This window comes from Poecilia latipinna, unplaced genomic scaffold (assembly GCF_001443285.1).
Source record: "Poecilia latipinna isolate Pla-1442-1.1 unplaced genomic scaffold, P_latipinna-1.0 Scaffold1274, whole genome shotgun sequence".
NCBI lineage: Eukaryota > Metazoa > Chordata > Actinopteri > Cyprinodontiformes > Poeciliidae > Poecilia > Poecilia latipinna.
In genome coordinates, this window is record NW_015113890.1 from 32,621 (window position 1) to 50,536 (window position 17,916).

Consider the following 17,916-nt stretch of genomic DNA (forward strand, 5'->3'; position numbering starts at 1 on the left):
GTATTGCATACTCCCCCATTGCTGTCTAACTCATAGATTTTAGATTCGTCTGTTGCATTATGTGGGTGATGTATTGTTCTGACCTTGTGGAGTTGGGCGACAAATAGAGAGAGCTGTCAGTGTCAGAGAATGGAACAGACAGAAGAAGAAATGAGCCTTTTCTTGTTCTTTGAGGGCAAAAAAAGTGACAAGACCCGTGATAAACAATCATGGTGGTGTTGGGTGCTGTTAAAGCAGCTGTATCAAAAAGAGGATGATCAAGCCAGTTGGCTTTTTGTTTTTCTAAAATAGAAAGCGGCTGATTTTACAGATGTTTTTTTTTTTGTTTGTTTGTTTTTTTTTTGTCAAGAATTGATTGTACTAGGAAAAAAACGAGAGAACAGTGAATTTTAGTGAGGTGTTTTTCCTTTGATAAACACAATCCTGAAATGCTGAAGCACTTTGATTTAAGCAATTTGAGTGCTGGGCTAAAATTGTTGCCTTCCTTGGAGCATGGCATTATTGCATCAGAAAGTCTTTGTTGCTTTAGAGCAAAAGCTTGTTTACAATATTGGAACAGTGGGATTATTCTGACCAGACAGACCCAGTTCAGTGTGCTGTTTTAAAACAAACACACACTCGGTTTATGTCTACCTCTTCTAAAGTACAATCAATCAACTATGACATGCATTCTGACTTAATGTATTCTGTGACTTGTGTGACTTCTTTCTTACAGCTAGACATTCTCTGCTTAGACATACAGTGACATATTTTGGTAGAAATGTACAAGCTGGAAATCATGTGGGGATATTTTAAGTACCTCAATTTAACAGATACTTTAGATAATAAACAAATTAAATGATACTTGCATAATGACCTAGGTGTTTAACCTTTTTTCTTATTGCAAATACTTGAATGGAACCAACAGGGGCTGTGCATGAAAGTATTTTTTCAATATTTATTTGCATTTCAAGCAATGAAAAAAAAAAATAATAATTGTACAGAAACATAATGTTCCTAATTCACTTCATACCTAAATTTGCACTAATTATTCTTACAATATTCAAATTAGGATTCTCTAAAAGATTTAGTGTTTGGTTCCCAGCACACAGATTTTAAAACACTGGATACAGATTTAGTCATTTAGGAGTTATCTACAGCTAGATAACTCCTAGCTGTAGATACAGCTAGGAGTTATCTAGCTGTATCTACAGCTATAGCAAGTCTATATGAAACAGAATATGTTTATTCTGTTTCATATAGACTTGCTGTTTACCTCAATTAAGTAGCTTTAAAAGAAAGTCTGGCTTACCTGAACCTTTACCTTCAGCAGTGACTTGTTTTCGTTTTGTCCCATATGAAGGACAAATGAGCTTGTGGCATTTGAAATGTTTAAAAATTACAATCAGATGAGCTTTTCTTCTGTTTTACCTGTCTTCAGTCTTTTTCTTTGTCGTTCCAAAAACTTTTAGTTGGTGGTTTCTGACTTTTCTGCTCAAGCTCCCAGAGCTGGAAACACAAGCAAAGACAGAACATAGTTCGTTAGGCCTTCACAGCGCAATCACTGCAACACTCCTCTGTGAAAACCTAAATTAGATCCTGTGTGACTTTAACTTCCTAACAGCTAACTTGCTAATCCTTTCTGTCACATCACAGGGAGTATTTGAAGGAGAGGAATGTGCCAAGAAATCTCATCATAACTTTTTGATTCATCATCATTTGCCACTTCATGAAACTTTGCAATGTAACCATATTTTATCCTGATATACACTGAAAACGTTTTCTTTGTTCCTTGTAAAACCTCATTTAAGTTTTGCGAGTACTTGATAATTGATAATTAATTTAAGTTTCGTCCAAAATTGGGTTTAATTTCTTGAAATATGTGCAAGTAAGTCACTGCAATGTCTTAATTTTTAGGGTCTTAATTTGAAATCTCACCTTAAACTAATTACTCTGTAAAATTCAGTACGCTCTTTTCTGTTGCATTGACACTAGAATTGTAACCGTTTCCCTTATTATACTTATGCAAATAGATGCATGACTTAAGAGTTCCTTCTGCAGGTTGTTTGTAGTCAGCTTATCAACTCAACTTTTTTCGCTGTGTTCTACCTGCTTTTTCTGTAAGCTTGCTGACATCTGCTCCTGCCTTCATAGAAGTGTCATTGAAATTCAGTGCATTCATGAGTCCTGCAAAGCACAGGGAGAGGCGCTTCAGGGAATATTCTACACCACATACAAACAGAACCTGAGAAAAGTGTGTACACACCAACGACGGCGCTCAGAACCGCTCTAATAAGTGTGGACACACACACACACACACGCGCGCGCGCGTGCGCACACACACGCCTGCACGCAGACACACAAATTGCAGAAAACTTTTGACTGAAGCTTTCACAGTATTCCCACTTGTCGGGCATTAATGAAGCCTGCTGTTAGGGGCTTTAAATTTAATGCATATTAGAATAATGAACCGTAGTTTCCAGAAAAACAAATGAAGTAAGAACTGGATGCATTTTGAAACCTTGTCTGACACCCACTGTACATATGGCAGTGTTTTTTGTTTTTTTTTACTTTGGGATGCACGTATTGCTACAGTACTGCTTAAGGAAATCGATAAAGCAAGGCCAGAGTTCTGACCCAAGTGGTTTCAGTCATTAGGGTTTAAGAGATCATGTCGAAACACCCAAACCAGATCCATTTCCATGGCCATGAGCTGGTTCCTTGGACTTGGCAAACAGAACAGTAGGGGTGTTTATTCACTGATACATAAACGACAACACTGAAAAATAGTTTTTGGATTTGCAAGGCACATGCAAGTATGAACCCAAACTCATATTAACACGCGTTACCTGACTGAGACTTATTCAGCAGATGCGGCATTAACAAGTCACAGTGAATTAGAGAGCAGGACATTTAATGGTAAGAGCTAAAAACATCGATCTGAGTTTGAATCCCAGCTTTAAGACTGTCTGCATTGAGTTTTCATGTTCTTCCCATGAATTTGTAGATTCTTTCCAGGTACTCTGGCTTCCTCCCAAAAAAAACACATAAATACTAGGTCCATTGTTCTCCTGAAAATGGTTTTTAGTTGCGAGTGTGCATACACGTCTGTTTGTCCCTATGTTGCCTTGTGATGAACTGCCGACCTGTCCACGGTCAATGACTGATGGAGTACAGACGATTGATGGATGGATGAGTTGTATATATTTTCATTTTCACCTGGAAACATTTATTCCATCCACCACTTTTCCCTTGATTTGCATACTTCATCTTTGATGATGATGTTCTTTAGACCCCTGCAGTCTTGATAACAGGGAGTCGTGACCACTTCTGTAAAAAGAATATTTCCCCTCTATCCAGTGTAGTGATGATGACACTGGGAGTCAACCCTCATTTGGATTTGAAGTCTCAGGACTTTTTCTTTTGACGGTGTCCATAGCTTTAATCTCACTGTATCCACATTTTTGGAGGGAATGTCAAAATGTGAACAGATGTCCGCGGTCAACAGTTTGAACTTGGGTCAAGCTAAAAAGTAAAAGCTTGAAAGATAAAAGAATTAAAACAAAATATGTTAATTATAGGTCAAGAACTACTAGTTTTTGTGCTGTGGTTACCTAAACAGACTTCCAGCTGATGTTTGTATTTAACCATGCACTAACTCATAAATAGAAACATGAAACTAAACATGCAGTGGAGCTTACACTAAAATGTAACATGTTGTGAGTATCTGCTACGTTTTGCACACGGCTTTTAATCCCTTGTGTGATGGAAAACCTTGGAAAAAACAGTGACACCTCAACTAATTTAAGCATAGGGTTAAACATTGACCCTCATAGACTCTAAATTTTTTAAGTGGTCTCCCACTTATTCATGGTTCAGTATTTGTGAATTCTTCTGTGGAAAACGACTCCAAATTATTGACAGGAAATCTGCCTATTTCAGGATTTTTAATAGAGCATATGTGAATTAAAAACATTAAAAACAAAAAGCATCTTTATAATCTTAAATACCTGGGTGCAATGCTACTGGTGATCAGAAAGCAGCCAATCCAGGATCACAGTATGTTTTCTTTGGCCGTGATTACCTGTTTCCCCATGAGAGGATGTAAGGAAGACTGTCGATGTTAGCTTCTGTTGGAGTGCAGTGTGTGTATTAGTGCATGTTAGGGTGCATTTGGTGATTAAATAGGCCGTCATAAGCATTTTTAGAACATGTATGATTTTTAGCTGTCTGACGGTGGAGGTCCATGACCCATGTGAGTTAGGGGGCCACTGTACTGCTGTTTCAGATCAGGTTCAGATGGGGTATTGCAAAATTGGCCAAATTGCTACCTTTTAGCACAACTTCTTTGAACCAAAATATATTTTGTACTACAGGTTCAGTCGTCTGATTTGTGAAAGTGATGCTTATTGGGAAACCTGTAATAAGAAATTGCCTTTTAAAAGGTGTGATCCAGCCCCTGGCAGTAATTTACCTTTTGCTTTAGATGTCCAGATCTGCTCTCAACTACTGCGGCTGAAAGAATACAAATATGTTGTTTTGTTTCTTGTGATTACTTTGAACGTTTTTTTTTATTTTTTTTAGTTTTCTTATTAATTGTTCAGCAACATAATAAGTCACCTCTTTTTTTGTTTGTTTGTTTTAAGGCTTTAGACTTTGCACATTTCATTCACGGTTATTCCACCCTTGTTTGAACTGTTTTGAACAAATATCTCTAGTACAGTGTTATTTGTTGAAGCTTTGTATTTAGCCTGACCTTTCATGCATGCACACCCCTACAACATGTAAATAGCAGTGAATGATTGCATTGCTACTGGTAATATGTCCTTAGTAGTTGTCGTTACTTTATGCTTGCTCCCAAACAGATACCACAATGCCCTGACTATTCCTGCCTTTTGTTTTCTTTTGTTTGCTCTCTAGTTTGATTGCCATTTTGCTGTGAAGTTGTCAAGGCACAGGGTTTAATGGTACCAACGTGTTTATTTGGTGCGTGTTGGAGGCCTAATTGTCCCTGATGTCTGCAACTACTAGTTTCACAGACGTAGAAGAATGGCTCTAGCTGTTGATTCTGTTTCCTGACCAAAAGAATAAGAAGATGGGAAATAAATAAATAGGAGAAAAGTGGAAGAAAAAAGCCCCTGGTGTGAGCAGATAAACGCATCTTCCTTTGTAGCTGTCATCCAAGGTTCAAAAACACCACACTATGGATATAACGAGAGACAGACAGGGGGTAAAAAAATTAAGAAAGAAGTAAAAGGACTGAATTGTAGATGGATGATGACAGAAAGAGATGAAATGCTTTGCCACATGGTCTGCTGGGAAATCCCCCACTGTGCTGGGAGCCCCACAGCCTGGTGGCGAGATGAAATGTCTTATCTGCCAGCAGCAGAACTCTGTCCTTTAAGGGGGGCTTAGCAAAACTCATTGTCCAGCCAAGCAGCATCTCAACTGATCCGTGTTCCCGTTGACCTTTACCGTCAATGCTGTCACACTCACACGCCAGACTTTTAGATTGTGTTAAACGCAGGAATACTCATTTTTACACCGCAACGCCTCTGACTTTGGTCTCTTGAGGATCCTATGTAATGCCTATTTTCTTATTCAGTCACTTTGGCTACTTTCCTTATGCCTTCCTAAAGGGCGAGTCATGTGACACACCGCTCTACCTGTCTCATGTCTGTTTTCTGTTCTTGTGCTATCTTTTCTATCAACTTATCCATCAGTCGCTAATGAACAGGAAATTAAGTTGTAACGTGGCAATCATGCAGCTTGATATCCTCTAATTGCCAAGATTCTATCTGTATTATTTTTACACCGAGCTGTGGGTGCTCTTGTAATTTTCATTAATTACACACAAAGAGCCGATAATCATCTTTCTCCAGTAATTTAAAACTTTTTCATTTGACTTTCTCGGTCTGGAGGATGGCGAACACGTGTTTTGTGATGCAGCAGACTCGATAGGGTCTAGACTCAGTGTTTCACTGCTGCGGTCTCTATTTATCAAGGGGAACATTTCTCTTTAAATTTCACTCACATGCCATGTGGTAAGCTTAACTTCTTAGGTTTTCGTTCAGCGCATGTTTTCTTCTTGCCACACCTCCATGAAAGCCAGATTCGAAGAGAGGAAGACTGAGAGTTGTTGTCGTGTCATCAGGTTTTCTCACCCGACTGTAAATCTCTGCAGTCTCTCATGAGGTGCCTTGGGCCTTGTGCTTCTCTGATTGAAGCTCTCCACTCCGAGGTTTTGAGTTTAGATAGACGGCTGTGTCTTGGTAGGTTTGCAGTTGTGACATTCTCGTCACATTTTTGGATAATTTATTTAAAATATATATTTTACTCCGGAATTTAAGTCTAAAGGCAGCTGAGCACTTTCACATTTTTCTTTCAAAGTAAATTTCAAAACCTTGTATTTTCCTTCCACTTTATAATTATGTGCTAAGTTGTTACAAAATATCCAAACAGAATATATCAAAATGGTAAATAGAATAATTAAACTATAAATCATGATAAAAAAAGAGCTGCAAGAACAATATTTTGACAGTTAGCAGCAGAAAGAGAGCCAACCGCTATGGAAAGCAACATCTGCTGGATCTCTGCATGAGCATCCGGCCCAGACTTGTTACTGTTTATGAGCTTTTCCACTAAGCTGACAAAGAACCTGAATAATGTATCCATCAGTCAGCCTGAGTGGGCCGAGCACTGGGCAGTGAGGAAGCCTGTTACAGGCTCATTACAGGTGAAGATGACATGTTGAGGAGCAGCCGACTTGGCATCGTCTCCCTGCTCCTCCCTCGATAGATGGCGAGACACTCCGTCTCTCCCCACGGCGTACGGAGAACGTGGGGGCGGGGGCACAGAGGTGGAAGCGGTGGAGGAAAGGGTCCGTGATGCACCTCTAACCCCCCCAAAATGAAATTGACAGGCTCACTGAAGTAATTGCTCCCAACACTATTTTCTTTGGCAGGAAATACTGTTATCGACATACAGGGGATTCAATAAGCTGCAGGAGATGAGGCTCAAGTCGTCCCTCCGCCGTTGAGGTTGCAGAGTCTCCTGATGGTCTTTGCCCTGCCCTTTATTCCCAAAGTTATCTTTTATTTTTATTTTTTTTTACCTTTTCTATATCTTCTTGCCCTTTATTCTTTGGCTTTTCTTACTCATGCATCAATACCCACTCACACGATTCTCCTCTTGATTTAGTCTTGCACTCTTTCTCCAGGTTGACCATTATTTCAGGACCAGTCAGAGGAAAAACCTTTTATTACTCAGAGGCCAGCCAGCGACTGCTCCACTTCCCCTCCTGCTCCTCAGATAGTTTCTCCGCTGCCAGTATGGTGGTGTAATGTTGATATTACCCCAATGGAGTCCATTGATTTGAGCTCGGAGCATAAAAAAGCAGTTTATTGCCAAAGTCTTCGGTTTCCAGAGGTCAGATCGTGTGCTGAAACCAGATCTCAAGCTTTTCTGGACATCGTGGAACGTTTGCTGGGAACTGTGGAGAAGTAGGAAGATAAATGTATTTGTTTAGAAACGCATTCGCCTTTAACGGCCCATTACTGTGAATGTATGGTTAGAAAAAAACCTTCACATTCAGGAATGAAAAGTTGTTCACCTGCCTTTTATACCAACATTTATGTGTTTCCCTTAGTACTGCAAAGTGGAAAGCTTTTATTGTTAGGTTTATAGAATCAAGTTTTGTCAGGAGCAGGAGTTTCAGAAAAAAATAAAAAAATAAAGGAATGGGTTTAATATAATCAGTTAGTCCAGTCACAAAATGAAAACTAATTCTGAAACTCTGCCTCAAATTTAATCAAACATTAAGTCGGACATTTCTGTTAACTTGAGGTTCTCGAGTTGTGAGTTGGTGAAGCACTCGGATAATTTAGAATAAAAACTTGTGCACACAGAGTCTGCACTACAGAGAAAAATCTTTATGTAAAATAGATTACTGGGCCTTTGGCGTCTTGACAAAATGTTTAAATCAATAATGTAGGATTTTAAGAAACTTTCGATTTTGTCTCAAGTTCATCCTGCAAATCAATACCCACAATGACTCTCAATAAAACAGTTTCTACGTTCCCTCCAGACTTATACCTTGTCTGTTTTTAAGACATCAGATAATATTAAGTATGAGGAAAATTACCAAAACAATGTGAAAGGTATTGCTCTTTACACACAAACTTAATACTATGACATCCATATAAAAACAATCTCAAGGGCTGCAAAACTTGTCTTTAGTTCTTTATGTACTTTTGCTCTTTTTATCTTTAAAAATTAAAGCTCTGGTACGTTTTTCCTCCTCTGTTCTCTGCTTTGGTATTGAGCCTCCTTAAAGTGAAACAAAAACAATTACATTATGATAAAAGAAACTACTTACTATAAAATTACAGCTCATTTCAGATGTGTTTCACTTTGTTGTTAAGGATAAATAACTTTTACTTGAGCAGTATTTTTACCAGTTTGTAGTATTATTGAATATGACACAAGCAATTTCCTGTGTTACTGAACACTTTATATAGCTCTTTAATGAATCTACTCAAACAACATAAGTTATTTTGTTAAAACTTGTTAAACTATACCCACATCTGCTGTTTCAGGAATGAAACGGCACACGCACATAGCAACATGGTTTGTCATTTTATTATTCTCTAAGCAAAATGCATCACCAAATATGTTATCAGCTTACAAAGCAAGACTACATGGAGCATTCTGAACTGTTATCTCAACATTGATACTGCAAACATGTTGCGTTGATGATCGACTCTGCAGCCTCAGTAAATAGCAAAGGGAACTGTCACGGGGTCTATGTGTGAAAAACCCAAAACAGAAAAAAGTTTTCAGGTTTTTTTGTTTGTTTGTTTTTTTGTTTTTTTTTTTAGTAGCTCAGATGTTGAAATTGAAAGTGGGGGGTCATTGGGATGGAGGAAAAGAAAATGTCAGAAAAATGTGGATTACTTGAAATCAATATCACCATTGCAATATTCAGCAATAGCATCACAATTAAAAGTTTTCTAGAGATTGTGTAGCTTTACCTTTTGCCTATTTCCTTTTGCTCTAATTGACTCTAATATACTCAGCTATTCTGAGCTGTAAATACCAAAACTACTTGAATTTTATATGGTGTAAATATGCAGCAGATTTCCTGTTGTTGACAGAAATCTGTTGTGAAATCTGAAATTAGTTTCTTGTTTATTCCTCTGCATAATATTCATCTTAGTACTTGAGAACTAATATAGCCCCAGCAATAAGCTGCTAAGCTGCATGCCGCAGTTTCTCCTGAGTGTATGAATCATGCTTTGGTGATCATTTTAAAAATATGATTTTACATTACCATTTTCAAAGAAATATATTTCTTATATCATTTAGTCAATGGCCAAGCTCAGCTTGCATGAAAAGAACAAAATTTGTGGCTTGCTGTTCGAATCCCTCCGTTTTTTCATGCACACACACACACACACACACACACACAAAAAGGACTCATTCATGTTGACTGTGTATTGCAGCAGAACAGCAGGTCTCTCTTTTCTCCAGATAAATGAGCTAGCTTATTACCTCCCAAACTGCCTATTAGCGCAGCTCACTTTGTAGGGAACCAGCAATACGAGAATGAATACAGCCGTGTTCCTTATGCCAGGGAGTCTGGGTCAGGATAATGTGATGGAGTCTCAGTAGTGAGTTTCCTCATGTGTTTTGTTTGGTACCGAGACCCGACTTCCGCCTAGCTAGGTAATTTTAGCGAAATCATCCAGTAATTATCAAATTTCCTGAGATGTTCGTGGAGGGGCAAAAATGTAAAGTATTTCCATGAAAAGCTTATTTTTTTCATTTTGAGGCCTGTTTGAGTGCCTGGAAGTAATTCTGGGGCCAACAATCGATTCAATCACTTAGTGACGTTGGAGTCGATCCATTTATCAATGTATAGTCTAAAGTGGGCTTCATTGTGTGCTTGGGGAGTCTGTGTTTATGTGTTTGAGTTGAATGTGTGTGGTGCCACCACTGGTCTCATTGTGTAAACATCAGTGTTGAAACACGTCCCAGTGGATATTAAACACAATAATCCATTTACTTGAAGCGGAAGCTGCTGCAGATTGCCTGTGGAGCCTGTCTTTGGCTCTGGTGGTGGAGTCCAGGGTTAGTCTTTGCTGATTAACATTAAAAGGAGGAAAATAGTCAGCACATTCAGTAATTTGTCTTGTTGTATTTGATTAAATCGAGATTTTAGGTGTGCCCTTTACTCTGACACCCCTGAAGAAAATCCAGGATATCAAGTTGCCTTCAGGAGTCATGTAATTAGAAAATAGTCAACATGTCATTTAATCTCAGTGCTGTTCTGTTAATGCCTCAGAGGTTTTTGAACAATTGGGGAAAAAAAATATGAATTTCTTCATGAAGGCCAAACCTCACAGCTGACTCTATAGCTGCATTTAGTTTTAACTCTTTAAAAAAAACAACAACAAAAAAACTTTCTTTTTAAAGCAAGTTTTTGGTGTGTGTTTTATTCTGTGTTCTTTTTTTTTATTGGCACTTAATTTTAGTAGTTTTATTTTATTGGCTTTCAGTACATCATTTTGTGATAGTTTTGTCTGTGAAAATGCTTAGCAAATAAACTTTACTTTTTTCAAATGAAAAGCAACCATCATTTTACAGAACCCCTAAGGGGGTAAATAAATAAAAAAGAAAAGTTGATTCCTCCTGCACACAAGATACTCTGGGAAGCCAAACAAAAACTCAGACTACTAAAGGAGTATGGTTGTTGGAGAATTGAAAACACTAAATATATCCGACAGTGTCATCCAAAAACTCAAGGAAAACATGGCAAATTATATCGCTTGTCTATTTTTAAAAATTTTCACCTGTGCACACATGCACCAACTTTTCTTCTTTTCTCTTTACCCGTGTCCCCTTAGGGCACACGTGTCAAACTAAAGGCCCGGAGGCCAAATCTGACCAGCCATCACTTTTTATGTGGCCCTTTACATTTCAGCTGGCCACATAAATTGAACCTTCAAGATAACATTTGTGTGCTTAAATATTATTTTGTTGGTCAAATAGTGTTTATCTGTATACTGGCAAATTACATCAACAATACATTCCTATAAAATAGGAAGAAATCACATCGGTTATGAATATTTTTACAAAACGTCATAGTTGCACCATGATTATTGTTTAGGTAGCGATGCTTCAGCCTCTCTGTGTAATGGAGACTGTCCTTGATGTTAGATTGTAGCGCCTGACAGCAGATAAGCACAGTTTTTTATGAAATATTGATAATATTCTGGTTGAAAGTTTTAATCTAATCATGCTGTGTTTTTCTTTGCAGGGTGGGCTACGTAACAGCAAGCATGAGTGCACCCTTTCGTCCCAGGAATACGTGCATGAGCTGCGATCCGGCATCATGGACGACAAGCTGCTCAACTGCCTGGAGTCCCTCAGAGTGTCTCTCACCAGTAACCCCGTCAGGTTGGTAACCAGAGGTTTTATCGCCAGAGGATACTTGTTCCTTCCCTCTTCGTGATCGCTGGGAAATTTTGATTGATTTAAATTGATCAGAACGCCTCTGGCACCATGGATATTTCAGCTCCTTGAATAAATCACTTTGTTTGGGTTGTTTAACCAGAGAAATGAGCGATTTCGGGAGGAGAAACAAAGCTGGAAATAACCTGCACGGCTGAAAAATGCTGCTACACACCGACTGGGACCAGATTTTCTATTTTGTTCTGCGAGTTGGGGGAAAAAAATATTATGTTGTTAGTCTGGTACTGAGCAGTGAAATGACTCCGGTGTAATCCACAAGGCAGTTATCCATGTAAAAGTGAAATTGCTTGTTTTCGCCACCACCGTGCTTTAGTGCGTACCGACGTTTGACCCACGAAATAACTCGACTTAATAAAATTACCCCCGCGCTTTGTGCAGCAGGCCTCTCCTCCTCCTCCTGTTTGACTGGCAGCGGTCACCCCAATTAAAATGGTCAAACGCGCTCGTCTCAAAGGAGCATAAATTTGTTTTTTCTTCCCATTTGTTGCTCTAACCACAAATTCAGTCTATCCCAGTCCTCCAAAGGTGTTCTGTGAAAGCCTTGTGAAGTGCTGCGAGGTATTATTTATTTAGCTTAAACACCAGACTTTCTGCAGTCCAGCCATCAAATGTTACACCCACTTCACTGGGTTCCTCTTTCTGCTCTTACTCATGTTCACACCACTTTCTTCTTCCAGCAACTTGTCTCTCATAAGACTTGGGAACAAGAGGTATCCTTAAGCAAGACCGCTGCTGCAAATTAGACATGTCTTATAGCTGTAGATACCCTATCCATTTCTGTGAAACTCATTTAATGATATTCTCTCTCAGGAAGGCACTTTCCTATTAAGTATGATTTTTTTTTCTTTTTTTTCCCCTTTTCTCTCGGATCAGTTTCAGCTCTTTTGTTTGTCCCAATTTTCTCCTCTTTCATATTGGATTGTTTCAGACCATTCTCCTCCCTGATGGGATGCTTCTTTTTATGGAGCATCTGGACACAGTAATCTTCATAAACTGAGAAAATGTGCACCGGTTTTTGATTGTTTAAAGTAGATTTATTACCAGTTTTGAAAAAGCTGATATCTCTATTTGGTGACTGTACTAACGGAAAGATGATTTAAAAAAAAAAAAACTGCATAATGAGAAGACAGCTGTTTAATTACTTCTGTACAGAGCTAAAACAACACACTAAACTTTTAAAACTTAAGAATAATGTTCTTAATTAGCTTTTATTGGAAATTAGCTCTTTAAATAAAGACCTTGTGTTCATGATACAGCTCTGAGTTACTCCAAGATACTAAATGTAAATTTGATACTGCAGTGTGTCTGATACGTTTGGCTCCACAGCCATAGATTGAGTTTCTGCAGTGGGGTTTACTCATTTTAAGTTTAAATATTTTTGTAATGTTTTGACATTTTGTCACCTGTAACAGACATAGCTTTGATGAAAAAGTATTGGTTTTAAGGCAGACTATTTCACCTATAACTAATACTTTTTAATTAATATTAAGGACTTATTGACTTGAAACAACCTCCAGCATCATGCTGATTACTTACTTGTAATTTAGTTTTGTTTTATTTCATATTTGCTCTATAAACTAAGCCAAAACTACTTTGTAAGATTTTGTGTTTTTGCAGTGCGACAAACAGGTGAATAGTGACAAACACATGTATTTAATATTTTAACCCGGTTTTTTTTAAAGCGTCCACACGAAAATATGGTTTTAAAAGTTGGCTGCCCTAAATGCTGCTGTAAAACTCACTGGTTGAAGATGAGCTGAGGTGAAATCAGAGACGGTATACAAACACCTGGGATTTTTTATCTGGGTTTAGCTAGGGTGTCCGATACTGATCATTTAATAATGTCTTAATTCAAATGTCAACCCAATACTTGAGATTAAACTGGGGCATCCCTACCGGTTAACTTCCTGAAGTGGCTAAACTGACTTCTTCTTTTTAATTGGTGCAGTTTAACCTTCATTAAAATGTGCATAGGAAACGAGACTCTTTACATAAGTGTGCATAATAGGTAGACAGGTTATTTTCAATCTTTTTGAAGCTGTGCATCTTTAGCATAATATGGAGATTTAGGTGATTTTTATTTTATTTTTTCCCAGTTTATTTATTTTTTTAGTTTGTTTTATGTCTAACGGCCTTGTAACAAGGGTGTTTCACCGAGCTTGGGGTCGCCCTGCAGATGTGTATAAAAGGCTTTACCTCTTTAAATCTCTGTAGGAAAGAGTTAAATTCAGCAGATGGTGAGGTTCAGCCAGAGATCAACCTTTAGGTGTGTAAGCAGAGGTGGGGACTGTGTGGGTGTTGACTCACTCAGGTCATTTAGTTATCTTTATGCCACTTATTTATCTCCGGGGGAAAGCGACTCACTTTCCAGCAGCATGGAGAAGGTTACCGCTAATTAATGTGAATGCATTTTGTTGTCATGGATCACAACGCACAAAAAGTCTGCATTTGACTGCGCTATGTTAATGTAACCTTTGTGCACTGTCATTATATACTTACTGGAGCAGCTCATGCTGGATTCCTTCGTGTGAGGGGGCGGCGGTGTTATGTCAACATTTGGTCTTTTATTTTAACTAAACGCGAGGGTAAAATAATTGGCAAATCCTTGCATTTTTTTCCAACTTAGCTCTCACTTAAAATATAATTCTCTTTCAAACACTTATATTTTTTTCCCCACGTTTTACTTATTGCTCTAGTGTAGTTCACTTCCAGCAGTTTATGAAACAAAAGTTAAAACAAGTTTACTAAAGCCATTCATAAAAAAAAGTGAAGAAAATAAATTTCTGAAATTACTGGAGAGTAAGGCGTTTTAATTCGATGATTTTTCATATCCGTCTTTATATATTTAAATTATACATGTTTTTCCTTAAAGCTGAGCATTTTTCTAGCAGCGTAGCTCCGATTGCCTTTGTGCTCTGCAGGTACATTGTTCTAACCATCTCTGCTTACATCCTCATTTCTTTCTTGTATTTATGGTTGTCTCAGTTGCTTTCAGCCCTTTGTGTAATCCCACACTGACTTAATGACGCTGCCCCGTCGATCCTGAAGTAAAAGCTTTCATGAATAATGCTCTTGACCCGTCTTGCAGTCGGAAGCAGTGTGTCCTCTTACATGAAGTCCAGCCTCTCTGTCTATATTAAGTGGATAATCTGATCTCTCTTTTAGATGTATGGGAGTTAAATCTGTCCTGTGTCACAAAAAAACACTGAAAAAGAATCAAGACTTTACCTTAAATTCCTCTGATGATTTGTTTTGGTGATGATAGCAGCTAAAACTGTGTGCCGTACCTCAAAGTCTTGCTAGCAAAGTCTTGTTCCTCACTGTGAGTGCTTACCGCTGCTTTTTGTCTTCCCTCAGATGTTTGCACTGCCTGCTAATTTGTTCCCACAGGCCTGTGTTTGTCTAATAGTTTAATTGGCTGGGCTGCGCACCTGTTTGGCAGCACAGGTGGCCGTGTGGCCATTCTGCTGTGGGCCTTATCTCCAGGGCAGTCCCACACAGGTGTGTGGCACGCAGCCTTCACTGATCCACCCACAGATGGCATCGCCCGGAGTGTCCGCTGCCTTCTCTGTTTCCGCTTCTGGTTTCCCACTACTTTTTTTCCATTCAAATTTCCCCAGCCAATTATTTATCCTCGGCTTCATTTCCCCACTTTTAATTTTGTAATTTGGATACTCGCTGCTTAATTTAGAACTGTCAGATTTACAAGCCTCCTTTTATTAATTTCCTAATCCATTCTAACAAAGTGAGATGTCAAGTTATAGAAAATTAAGTCATCTTAGTTTCTCAGTTAGAAGGAAGAATTTGTCTTGTTTCAGCGAGAGCCTCTTGTTTTCTTGCATGCTTAATGTTTGCACCGTTTTGAGCTAAAATCAGTTTGAACATTTATAACAGGTTTAAATATATATACTGTACATATAAAAATCAGCTTCTTTGTAGAGGTCTTGAGGGGCCAGAAGACATTCATGTTCCTTTTCATATCGGGCAGTCTTAAGGTGTGAGTAAGCCACCCATCACTCAAGGTTTCGTGCCCTGCATGTTTTAAATATGCCCCTTCTCCAAACACCTGCTTCAGATAGTTGAATTATCAGCCTGTCACTTATTTCTGCAGGAGCCTGCTAATGACCTGTTTATTTAAATCAGTTGTATTCAACAGGGAAACATTTGAAAGCATGCAGGACACGAGTCTGAGATTTGGAAATGCCCACTCCTGGTGTGCTTGTTGAATAGGTTAGCTTAGTCATTAGCTTGGTGCGGATGGTTTCACTGAACTATTGTGCGGTTTCTCATGAGTTGCTTTTGCAGCAAGCTGTGTAACAAAGGTGCAAAGTTGTGTATCCTGCTGAGTCTGTCCTTTTAAAATTAGTGTATTATTGTGTTAGTGACCTTAAACAAGTATTGTGAAACTGTTGTTCAAGCTCACAAACCACAATAAGATGATTGCCACGATTCTTTTATTTTGCTGTTTTTTGCACAATCTCTGTTCAAATATGTAGCTTCATTTGAACACAGCTAAATTTATGCTGGGATAATTAGTTGTTTTTGTGTAAATCTTAAGTTTGTCATAAAAAATGTGTACAGCAGTACCACTGATGCACATTCATGCATTCACACATTTTTCTGATGATGCAACTCCAAACTCTTTGCAGAAAATCCACAGTTGTTGTTGTTGTTGTTGTACCTAAAATTTTGAAAAGAAGTTGGAGCTTAAGAAGCTGGAATACCAAGGTACCAATTGTGGGCCCTGCTAACTAAAACATTTGTTGCAGAAATCCTAAAGCAATAATTATAAACATTAGGTTTGCTAACATGAAAGCAAACACTATTATGACACTTAGCAGAAGCTAATTCTAACCTCAATTAAAATTATATCTGCACCAATTTAATTGTGAAACCATAATTAACATGTTTTATAATGCCCTCAGATATTGTATTTTTGTTTGTGTCTTATTTTGTACTATCTGTACTTTAGTTAGACTTAATGAAAATTAAAAGTTGTCATAACTTGTCTTCAAAAAGTCATGACGTCATGCAGCCAATAAGTTACTGTTGGAGATTGTTCTACTTTTTCTTCAACATTTTCTCTTAAATGTTTTTTTTTATATTCAATATGTTTTATACATATATATGTTTTTTATTAAGTAAGCTAAATCTAAAAAATCTTCCAGTAAAAGTGAATGAAATGATTCTGTCTCTTGTAAGAATCTTAAAAGAGCAGCGCACAGCTTCATATAACGTCAACGATTCAATAGCAGTTCCAAATATTTTTAAAATATGCAATTTGTTCTTCTTTTTGTCTAAACTGCAACAAAATATAATTCAGCTGCAGAAACCTAAATAGCCCTTGTAGATGAAAGGTTAAAATTAAAGGTTACCTTGGAAACAAAAGCAAACCTAAGTTATTTTGCTGTACTTGATTGCATAGGTTTTGTACGTCTTGCCAAAGGTCACACAGTAAAATAAAAGACAATTATAAGAAGGAGGAAAAGCTGCTCTCTTGACATCAAATTTTTAAAAGTAGCAGCTCTAACTAGGGCTCCTACGTCTCTCGCTCTTCCTCCTTTGGCCCTTGTCTGTCTGCTGTGAGTACAGCAGGCAATTAACACCAGCACAAAGGCGCATATCCATCTGTCCTTCTGCTGTTGTGAGCGTTGAAACCAGTATGAGCTTCTAAACGTCTCCCGGGTCTGCTCTCTCGACAGCTCAGGCCTGAAATCTTGTCTGGCACAGAAACAAAGCGTGATTTGTGGCTCTCAGTGAATCTACAATGAGTCGTCACTTTATGAATGAATGATACTGTTTCAAATCTGTCATTTCTGATGTTGGTAAATCAAAGCGAATCATCTTGTGTATTCATTTTGAAGCAGAGGAGCTTAATCAGAAGCCATGTCAGATAAATTTATTTAGATGAAGGACTTTAAAATAGATGAGGTTAGCTTTTGTTATACTTAAGTACGACCTCAGGACGCGTTGGAGAGTAAATAAATAGCTTATATCTTATAAAATTTAAAAAAAAAGAAAGCGGCTTAATTCCCTGTCATGATGATCATGTTTTCATTAATAGACAAACTTGCAGTGATGAATGCATTCAGGTAGCCAAACCAAAGCATGTCAGAAACCAGAGAACAGTTTCTTTTGGGAAGCGCTCTTCTTACAATTTCTTATTACAAACCCCTCGACGTCAAATTCCCCTCCGGAAAGGTTTTTCCTTTTCCACTTGTCAAGGAGAATTGAACCTGGAAGGATTCCAACATTACAGGACATAATTGTTTCGCAGAGGTTTGTAGGCGAATGCTTCACCGTTATTTGAGGATGGGGGGAAAAAAAAAAATACAATAAATAAAATCTGTAAATCCATTTCTGTGTTTAACTTTCCAGGCTGCCGGCGCAGAGAGTTTGATT

The 17,916-nt window shown here is 38.1% G+C and overlaps 1 protein-coding gene across 1 annotated transcript in view; it reads left to right on the forward strand.

Moving 5' to 3' along the window:
• Positions 1-11,155: 11,155 nt before the first annotated feature.
• LOC106961172 (protein diaphanous homolog 2-like) overlaps positions 11,156-17,916 on the forward strand; it is a 256,445-nt gene continuing 249,684 nt past the window's right edge. Inside the window, exons 1-2 of the mRNA XM_015054721.1 lie at positions 11,156-11,194; positions 11,300-11,439. Of these exons, the coding sequence (XP_014910207.1) occupies positions 11,156-11,194; positions 11,300-11,439 (179 nt within the window). The remainder of the gene's footprint in view (positions 11,195-11,299; positions 11,440-17,916) is intronic.